The 10,075-nt window shown below is 43.9% G+C and overlaps 2 protein-coding genes across 3 annotated transcripts; both read right to left on the bottom strand.

The window, feature by feature from the left end:
- Positions 1-82: 82 nt before the first annotated feature.
- Positions 83-1,531, bottom strand: si:dkey-71d15.2 (SH3 domain-containing kinase-binding protein 1). The gene is made up of 5 exons (XM_053846440.1): positions 1,414-1,531; positions 1,228-1,314; positions 935-1,161; positions 258-321; positions 83-121 (listed from the first exon to the last, which is right to left on the bottom strand). Exons 1-5 carry the CDS (start codon positions 1,435-1,437, stop codon positions 83-85), a joined length of 441 nt encoding a protein of 146 aa, XP_053702415.1. The 5' UTR covers positions 1,438-1,531.
- A 1,996-nt stretch (positions 1,532-3,527) lies between these two features.
- Positions 3,528-9,769, bottom strand: si:ch211-114c12.2 (uncharacterized protein LOC336578 homolog). 2 transcript variants are annotated; one of them, XM_053848046.1, is made up of 10 exons: positions 9,683-9,769; positions 8,585-8,652; positions 7,916-8,500; positions 6,968-7,606; positions 4,966-5,078; positions 4,806-4,893; positions 4,423-4,510; positions 4,243-4,314; positions 4,031-4,176; positions 3,528-3,940 (listed from the first exon to the last, which is right to left on the bottom strand). In XM_053848046.1, exons 2-9 carry the CDS (start codon positions 8,623-8,625, stop codon positions 4,039-4,041), a joined length of 1,764 nt encoding a protein of 587 aa, XP_053704021.1. In that variant the 5' UTR covers positions 8,626-8,652; positions 9,683-9,769; the 3' UTR covers positions 3,528-3,940; positions 4,031-4,038. The 2 variants fall into 2 exon arrangements, with proteins under 2 accessions (XP_053704021.1, XP_053704022.1); XM_053848047.1 differs by lacking the exon at positions 8,585-8,652 and having other exon boundaries at positions 9,683-9,760.
- Positions 9,770-10,075: the final 306 nt, after the last annotated feature.

Below are 10,075 nucleotides of genomic sequence, written 5' to 3'. Positions count from 1 at the left end.
CATCAAGCTTAGAAAAATCAACATTTATTACACAAATATACAACAAATTATTAAGAACTTGGCTCATGGAACCAGAAGATGTTCACTTGGACATGTGCTTCTTCATTCTCTGAATCTCCATCTGTAACAAAATGGAAGGTAATCTGAACATCCGACTGAAAGCTTTGATACATGACGGTAGAATAATAGAATAAACTTCCAGAATTCTTCCCAGAAATGGGAAGAATAGTAGACATGAAGCGCCATGCACGACTGACCTGTAAGGTCAAGCGGATTCTCTTCTCCTCGTCGAGCTCATTCATCAGCAGTTTGATTTCTTTGCTTGAGAGAGAACAAAAAGAGACGCCTGAATATTAGAGAATATTCACTTAGTTAAATGTTTTGTTAAATGTTTGAATCAAATGTGTTGGGTTCCACACTGCTATTTTGACAATATCACATTATTAATCATCTACACTGATGGATTAGGATTTTTAAAATAAAAAATAATAATAAAAATAAAAAGATATATAAATCTAATTTGAAAAGATGAGAAAACAGCTACTTCGCAGTTAATTTCCTCCTTTTTTTTCATTTCACAAGTAATACAATTGAAATGTCTATTTCAATTTAAGAATACTGACCAGTTTTTGTCTCTAGTGAATAAAATAGTTTCCTGAATAACATTATTCATTCATTTACGAAACAATTTAAATTAAATTATTTGAGGTAGCAGCATATATATTTATATATATTTTAGATTTTTATTTTGTTTTAGAACATGTATAATAATTTATATTTTAAAATCCATTATAGATATTAAGATATTAAAGATATAGCTATTAAGATATTAAAAACACGTTAAAAGAGAGCGATAGATTGACAAAACTAGCGAGTCATCACTTGAAATTCTCATTGAAAGGCTTCGAGAAGAAACGATCTGATCTTTTTGTACTTGTGTTGAGTCTTCATCTGTTCGAACTGGCTCCTCAGCTCACGCAGCTCCGTCTGCAGACGCTCGAGACGGCGCGGTGCCGCTTCCGTTGCGCTCCTCTGTTCAGGATCAGACTCCGCGCCTGACGGAGGCCTCGACTGAAGCACCGCCGATAAAGCTAGAGGTAAAAGCGAGGAGAAGGAGGGAGGTTCGCTTGTGGGCGAGGAACGTTCTGCCTTAGCTCCGTTCTGAGAGACACCAAAGGGAAGAGACCTGAAACGACGTTTAACGACGCTTAAGAAGAACTTTCTTACGATGTTTTCCGACTGTTCTTCTTCGTGGTTCTCTTTTGGTTCAGCGGTTCCCTGCTCTGTTTGCGCATCCTCCATCGAGAGCATCACCTGCGGGCCAAGTTTCCTTTCAGTGGTGAAGTTATACTCATCAAATATTTGCTAATTTGGTACTAAACATGAAGCCAGCGAGTCACATGGCCCCGGTACCTGCTCGTTCAGCTTCTCTGCCATCGATACAATTGACTCGAACTCCTCGGTTTCTTCGACAGAATGGAGAGAAAAGCAAGAAACACGTGTTAGATTTTTTTTAATTCACGGTTCAAAAGCAAAGCAGGGGGTTCTGCCAAACCAACCAGGGGTCACCTAGGTCGCAGTATCAAAACGGCACAATCACCACGGTCCCAGAGTTGACCTACGACTGCTGACGCTAAAGCGGATCTGCGCATTGTGCGCCCCCGTCTGGCCACCATGCGCTAAGTCACGGGCCCAGTATTAAAAAACACACTCGCGTTCACTTCATTTTGTGTCAGTTTTGATGACAATTGGCTTGAAATATTTGAATTTAAAAATAGGTCAAATGTTTCAAAACGTTTTTAAAAACTCAACATTTGAAAAAAATGTTTTTTTTTATTTACTGTATGTATTATTCCATTTATTTAAATTGACTATGATACCAAATATATTTCCATTTTTTTCTTATTTCGAAGGCATTTTTCAAATGTATTTCCTCATTATTATTTCAGAAATTCTTTTATTGGTTACACAGAGTGATAATATTATGCATTATACGTTTGCGTGGGTTTAAACTTCACTCACAGGGATATTTACAGTAGCACTATTGGAGTCAGAGTAGTTGGCCAGTCTGAGGAACAAGCTGCTGTAACTGCTCCTCTTCCAGGACGACAACAGCTGCTCCATCATCCGTCATCGCTTCGTCAAACCAATGATCTCACTGATCTTGGACGCTGCATATAGGTCAGAAGCAGATGACTTGGTGACCACTGAGTCAGCCATGAGATCAAGTTTGGGAAGACGATTATGGACTTTTTAGTGATGTAGCCTTCATCCAGTCTCACCTCCGCCATCACTGTCTGGCACTGCGCTGCAAACAGACCAGCTGTTCCCCACCCAGATCCCCGTGAAATGAAACTGAAGTCTACGATGCCTTCAACCCGGAAACTACAAGTTAGAACCCAAAAACCCAGGGTAGCTGTGGGGTTCAATAACAGGGGAGGAAATGATTTGAGGGCAGATAAGTGAAAAGGCGGACATAGCATGCTTACCAGGAAGGAAGGCTGAGTTATAGTTGCCCATGGCGACAGAGAGGAACACAAGTGTGTACGGGGACAGACAAACTCACTACATCTACAAACAACAGATTGGAGCAAGTCAGTCGATCAGAAGTGGAAGTCAGAGCCGCACACAACTTTTAAAAACAACACAAGCTGTTCAGGCCAACAGCTTGTGTTGCGATAAGTTTGTCGGTGCAACAATGGAGGACAGCTGTCTCCCACATGCCCGGACTGAGGTTAAAAACAATCCAACACATGCCTGAGCACCGAGGCAGATTATATATACATATGATCATTAGTAAACATAATAATCCAATTACCAGATTACAGCTGGGGGGAGTCATGACCTGCCGTGAGTGCGTGCTCACCTTGTACTGTCAGGCGTTGAAGTGCAGCAGCATCTGCCGTCACTGGCTATTGTCACTCGCTGTGGTGGCAGGGCGCGCAATGATGAGGAGGGGGTACACTATGTTTAGATCAGCTGCTCCCAGATACCACTGGGGGTGGAGGAGGGGCAGATTCAAGGGTAAGGGGACAAGGAGTTACACAACCAGAGGGAGAGCAAATGCCTCAGAAGACCAGAGACGGCTCGATGACAGCTGCCAGTCCATTCCTCACCAGCAAGGCTCTTCTCACTTCACGGCAGCAGGTATCAGCTATTATCACATTTTCAACACATGAGTTCTAAGAAGATTCTATCCACAGTTTGGAAAGGTAAAAAAAAATAAAAGAAGGGATAGTTGCAACTACTCATTCGAATTTATGGCCACAAAAAATACATGAGACAACAGTAAGGTTGCAAATTGACTTAGGATTTACCCAGAAAATAAATTGAGTCAGATCATTACAAATAGACCAAGTCCAAACCGTGTAGATCGGCAAGTCAGGACTGAGGTCCAGGTTCAGATTCGGTGCCCAACTGCAACCTCTTTAATAGAATTGAGTAAAAGGGTTGCAGAGTTCGACTCCCCAGTCAGTTTCAAGAGCTCATCGCTTCAGTTCAAGCCTTCCGAATGAAGACACAGCACAAAGGATTTAAGACTTTTATTCTAAATCCAGAAGGGGACATTATAAAAAAATGTACATGAACCTCACTTTTTTCTAAACCAACACACCCAAAATAAAGTCTATTGCTCAGAGTTGAACTCCTTAAATAAGATAAACTATTGTACCATTTAAAAATCGCGTCAGGAAACACAGCGGCTTCAGCAGGGGCCTCTGTGTAAAAGCTTAACTTACTATTGACAATACTTGAAAAACAAGAGTCCAATGACAGATTATGTCAACTTATTACAGTAGGACCTCTCCGGCACATCCCAGTGGTACTGAATTTCAAACAAGGGACCAGCACTTGCAACAGTGGAGAGGACTCAACAAAACAAGAATCCACAATGTTGCAGATCTGTCACTTCTTTTCTTCCAAAGTGTTGCGCATATTTGATCTGTGAAACACAACAAACATTTTTAGGTCAGGTGCGACAGTCCAGATTAAAAAAATTTCATGACTCTCTGCTGAAAGGACCCACACTCACCTCAGACATCACCAGCGCTGGCTGGGCCCCCGGCTGAAAGGGCCACGCTGGCGCATCACTCTCATGTTGCGGTATTTGTTCATAATGCTGAAGCTTTTTTGGAACATTGGCCTCTGGTTTGGGAAAGGGCGAGTCACCAAGCTTTCCTGTAGGGATGGACAAACATCCTGAGTCCAACATGAAATGCACAGAGTCTCTACAGTTCAGCTCACCATGAGCGGCCTTCGAAAATTCGAAAGTTCTGGTGGTGGTGGTTTCCTGAGTCCTCCCAAGTATCTGGGCCTCTGTAAAGACCCAAGAAATTCATGACGTCAAGCGGAAACGACTGAACATTTCTGAAATCAACACCACAGCAGGGTGCTCAATGCCAGAGATCCACACTTTTAAATTACCTGCATCGATCCGGACCCCATTCCCACTCCTGGCCTTCGGAATGGCCTTCCAGATCTGTATCGGTCTTGCATCACGTTGAATGGACTCCTGGAGGAAAGGAAGTGGGCACAGGAGAGTCCATTACATATCCCTTTAAAACATGCAACTTAAAACCTACTTTAAGTCCTACTTTAAACTCAACACCCTGCATGACACAGTCAAGCAGAAACAGCTACTAAGTTGAGACAGTTTTACACAAAGGCATGTTAAAATGTCCCCACTGTGTGACTAAAAAAGGCCACTTTATCTGATCTAAAACAATGGCCGACAATACAGCCAGATATATTGTGTATGAAGTGCAAAAATAAAACTCTTAAGAGGAAAATAACAGGAAATCACCTACCCAAAAACTCTCTTATCCAAATATCCCCGTTTCCTGTTTTCAGGTGATCGCTCATCTCTGGAGTCATCATCCGAAGTTGAAACACGAGCTGCGAGTTGAGATAACTGAGCGACTGTCTTCCGGGATGATCTAATCACGCAAAGGCGAGAAAGCAACTCACCACTCTTCGACTTAGGGCTGTGATCCTTTGAAGGCGAGTCTTCCTTAGAAGTGCTGGGGCCTGGGGGCCAGTGAGACAACACAACCAGGTCTCGCTTCTCGGTGGGGGGCGACCTGAGGACAGCCAGAGCAAAACCTTCAGCGGGTGTCGAAACAGACCAGCAAGTGGGTGAATAAAAACTTGACAATCCCAGTTAGGGCTAAGCATTTAAAACAGCAGTGTTTTGCAGAAACGATAGAGGCACGCATCACAGTGGGTACTTACAAAAACCCAGGACTGTCCAAGCTTCTGCACTTCTATCTTTGCTCACTGAAACAATCTGATCACTCCTCTGTAACTTGCTGAGTGTTAGAGCGCTTCAATGACTGCTTCCAAGAGACGGGGACGAGAAAATATCACACTCTTCCGACATTTTGTTATGGCCTTTATGTTTAGCAGCCTGCTGGTTTCTCCAGATGCAGAAGTTTCTTCAGCACATCCTTTGCGCATCTCTCTCACTGTGTGTGTTCATGATGAGCCACTGATGTTTAGTCTTCCAGTCTTGGTTTAAATTGACGCTCCTGGGGAATTTTCCAACCATGAGTTTTAAATCCAAGATCTGTTTGAATACTGCAAACAGATGTGTCCTCAGATCTGATAGGGTGAGCAAGGTGCTGTGATCGTGATCCAGACGAGGAAACATCCAGGAGCACCGTCATTACAAACATCCCGCGAGGTTGATGAGTGTATACGCTATGGTTTCTTTGTCGTCCAGGTCTTAAGGTTCGCCTTGAATTTTGACAGGGACCTCCAGAAGAATTTCTCTTCGGCATCATGGGCCTTTCCAATCTCACCTTGGTAATTTCTCCCAAAGAGTCAGCATTACACCGCATGTCAAAACGCAGCACCACATCAAGATACTTTCCCCATCGTCGTCGTCGTCGTGCTCTGTTGTGCCATTATCTCATACCATTTAAGGATTTGTGGCCAGAGTTTGACCTCATCTCTTTGCAATAGCAGTTTGAAGTGGCCGTACGTGTCAATTAAATTGAAATGAAGGCCATGCAGACTCGTTATAAGCTGCTGGAGCTGAAATATTTTCTTTAGGTTTCATTTATAGTTTGCCTTCGTCTTGCACAATGTCAGTGAAATAAAGCATCTTCAGGTCATAGGGGCAGTGATCGGAATAAAACGCTTGGCAGGGGTGTAAGTTCATGCACTATCGATCTCAATCGTGATCCTTTCCGTCCATACTCTTGAAATGGTTGGTTTCTCCCTTTGGCGATAGACATGACATCAGGAAGAGAAAAATCCAGTGAATGCTACACTGTTTTATCGGATAAAACCCAGAAAACGCAGGGTTGACTCCCAGTGCCTGATGGGCATGGCCGTGTTCTTTTAAAATGGCTCCATTTTTCTTGAAATATCTCTTTGCTGTTAGGGGCGTTCAACCTCTTCTATCAGTAACATATGCAGGTGAAGTGAATCTGACGAATTAACGGCTTAAAGACTGAGGTGTGATGACATCAACTTGGGTGAGCAACAACTTCCTCTCCACATCCTTTACTTGTGCTGTCCCTGGCACTGGTCGCCCCTTGATGAAAAACACTTTTGTGGCAGGTGGTAAATAACGGCTTGACGTCTATCTCTTGGGTGAAAAGGTGGCAAATCTTGTCTTTTTTCAGTGGGGCTGGTGACAGCTGTGCTCCCCCATAGACCTAACATTTGGTCACGCTTTGGACTGAATGTGGGCAACAAGCACAAGAGGAACTCCTTTGGTTTCACAGCCGTCTTGTTCCGTAACATTTTCTGTTTGCATTCACTGTGTGTGCCAACACAAGCCAAGCTCCCGGCCACCTGAAGCTATGATCAAACAGCTTGAAGAGGGAAATGGAAATCAGGAGTTGCCTTTCATCAACTGACCCAGCGATATCCACTTTGCAGATCAGGCACCCATTTCAAATAGTGACATTTTCTTGAACTCCCAATCACCATCATCAGTGTTAGAAGAATAATACCGTACCTGTGTGGTTTCAGGGAGCGCCGAAACTCCACCTGATCTTTCCCAGTGTCAGATTCCTCGGAGGACGAGTGAGAGTCACCTTTGTCATTAGATGTGGACTCTGATCTTTGCCTTTTTGTGCTCACACTCTTGAGGGGAACAACAGTGGACTGGAAGCGCTTCTTTCGGAGAGCAAGAACAGCACTGGAAGTGCCCAGCCAGTTGGAGCTAACAAGGGGGGGGTTTGGCTTGATGAAAGGGCGTACTTTGATGGCCATGAGGGATTCTGCTCTCATTTGTCTGCTCTTAACAAGGACACTTTTTTCCCTTAGTGACAGGGGTCTACCACCAAATGGTCTGGGGGCACTAAACAGCTGTGGTCTCTCTCTCCTGAGCAGTTTGGGGTTGTCATGCTCCAATGCGGGATTCGATGGGGGAATGCTGATCTCAGATATTCTCCTCTTGCGTGGTCTAGTCATTTCCCCCTCAGGATGACTCCGGTTGTAGGATGACGTTTCTGATGGACCGCTTTTCCATGATGGGGATCTGAAATGGGTCTGGTGGTGCTGATCATCTTGAGAGCTCTCTCTACTGTGAGATCTGTTGCTCTGCCTTTCCATGGAACCATGATGCCGTCTGGAATCTTGCTCGGATGACCACCTGCGTACCCATCAGACAATAGAGAAAGCATTACAATGACACAGCCAAAGCGGGTTTAAGTTGGAGGCCAAACCCTAACACTATCTTAAAGAAACCCCTTCAATACTGCGATGACTGACACAGGTAGGTGTACTGCATTCTCAAAGAGCAAATACAGATGAAATAATCCGGCAGCACAAAAACAGCCTGGCCCCATTACACCGTTGAAGTAAGTGCACGACTGACAGGTGTTTAACCAGTAAAAGCGCCAGCTTTGGTACTTCTCTTTTCTCATTTTACCCTGCTGGGATAGGTGCTTCATTTTTGTACCTCTCAGGACATGGGCCTCTCCCTTGCATATCTCGGGGGCTCCTCTGTGAGCCAGACGGACCATTGTGAAGTGGAGGCTCATTCCAACGCTTTGTTCCGTGACCAGGATGGTCGTAGGTCCTCTCTCTAGGACCGAAATCCCTTCTGGGGTCTCTCTGGTCGTCCTCAAAAGGTGGTGGCCTACGGTGGCCCCTGAAAGACCCACGGTCAGAGGAGCCTTGGTGGCTGGGGAAGCGTCGTTGAAAGGGTGACCTGTGATCTGAAGGATGACCGTGAAAAGGACGGCCCCTTGGACTCAGGGATCCACGGGGGGGACTGCGTGAGGATTGCCGATGGTGTGGGTAAAGAGGGCGGATTGGCCTCCTTTGATGTGGTTCCATTTTTGGGGAGTATGACCGAAAGGAGTCCTGGTTCTGGGAGCGCCAGTGGTTAAACCGTGGCTCTCTGTGCTCTTCCATCAGTGGTAACCGTTTAGTAAAGAGGGGGCGCCCTCGACCTCGAGATTCCCTTCCGTTAAAAGGAGCCTCTCTTCTACTCTTGTAATCCTGATTACTTGATCCCATGTCATGATCATCTCCATAGGGCCTAACAGGACAAAATACAGTTAAATTAGGCAAATACTATAACACAGCACTGCAAAATAAAACACACGGGACACTCAAGCATTACCTTGGCTTAAAGCGTGGCGGTCCAAAATTTGGTCGCACCATTTTCACACAAGAAGCAACCAGTTTACACTGAGAAAAAAAAAGATTTGAGAATCATGCCAATGTCCAGTTAAGGCACTTTTCCAGTGTTCCAAATTCTCCATTCACAACAAAAATATTTCTCCGTCTTTTGTAGTCCATTATTAACAGGAACTATAAAACAGAACTGAATACGGGAAATCAATACCCATTTCACTGAAAACCCAAGCTGAGACCATAATTGCAACACGGATACACTTCATGAACTTCTGTTGCACCTCGTGTGTACAGAGGGCAGGCCAGGATGTTACTAAGAGGAAAACTTGATCTTCAGGTATGTCCACACAGGATAATTTGGATGGGTGTGCTGTGCAGAATAATACTGCATGTAACCGAAACAACACAATGATAGGCATGCGATACTACATCACACACGTAATTCATCTTCGTTTGACATGGTGCGAATAAAACCTACACTTAACGGTTTGGCGACAGTAAAAGGACAGCAGTAAATCACACAGAAAAAAAACACATAACACGAAAGAACTTGAAACACTTTTCAGCCCATGTTACAGTACTTTAAAAACGACTCTCCAAACACGTTTTAGGCCCCAGACACACAAAAAAAAAACTAGCAGTAAAAAAAAAGAACCTTAGGTTAATATGATTTCAAACACCTCTGATAGACGCTAACATTCAACATTAGCGGTCAGTTTCAATATGACGCGTGTACAAACAGTTGAACTTCGGCACAGCCTATGGGGCAACCATTGATACCATTTATGGGCATTTGTTTGGACAATAACCAGTGAGTAAAGCTGCTAAGGGCTTGTGTTTCTATTGCAGTTAATCAATGTCAGGTCGAGTAAAATATCTATCTCGGCTTGAACGGTTTTATGTAACGAAAGCGAAATGCTCGGCTAATGCTAACAGGCGTCAGATTTCTTGCAGCCTCGCAAGAAACATGGCGACCACTTTCAGATACTGAGATAGTAGGTGAGCCAATATACCCGCTTCGAATTAAAAATAAATATTAAATATAAACACTAACCCGCATATCACTATAAGAGCGCTTACTCACCGCACAACTAGCTCATTCGACGATAATGATCTGTGCAGCTGCTCGTCGTCGTCATATGTCTAATTCTTGAGCTTGCTGTTTCACGCAAGTGCGACGCCTGTAGTTTGGAGGGCGAGCTGCATGTGAGGGAAGGCCGTGATAGCTGCGAAGTGCGCTGCCGCTTTTCGATTACAAGTTTAAGGTTTTTATATCATTTATATCATATGTCGTTTATATCTTGTACTGTCAAGTAATAGGACATGAAAGTGTGTGGTATCGTTTTTGAGTGAACACCACAACAAGTACCTTAAAAATTCTGATCATATGATTTATAACTCTTGAGTCAAAAAGAGGTTTTTACAATTCAACAATAACTCCCAAAAAAATACAAGAGATCCAGAAACAAATTTTATA

The sequence above is a fragment of the Synchiropus splendidus genome, chromosome 17 (genome assembly GCF_027744825.2).
Source record: "Synchiropus splendidus isolate RoL2022-P1 chromosome 17, RoL_Sspl_1.0, whole genome shotgun sequence".
Classification (NCBI taxonomy): domain Eukaryota; kingdom Metazoa; phylum Chordata; class Actinopteri; order Syngnathiformes; family Callionymidae; genus Synchiropus; species Synchiropus splendidus.
Note: the sequence above shows the minus strand (reverse complement) of the source record. Positions and strands in the feature narration are given on the sequence as shown.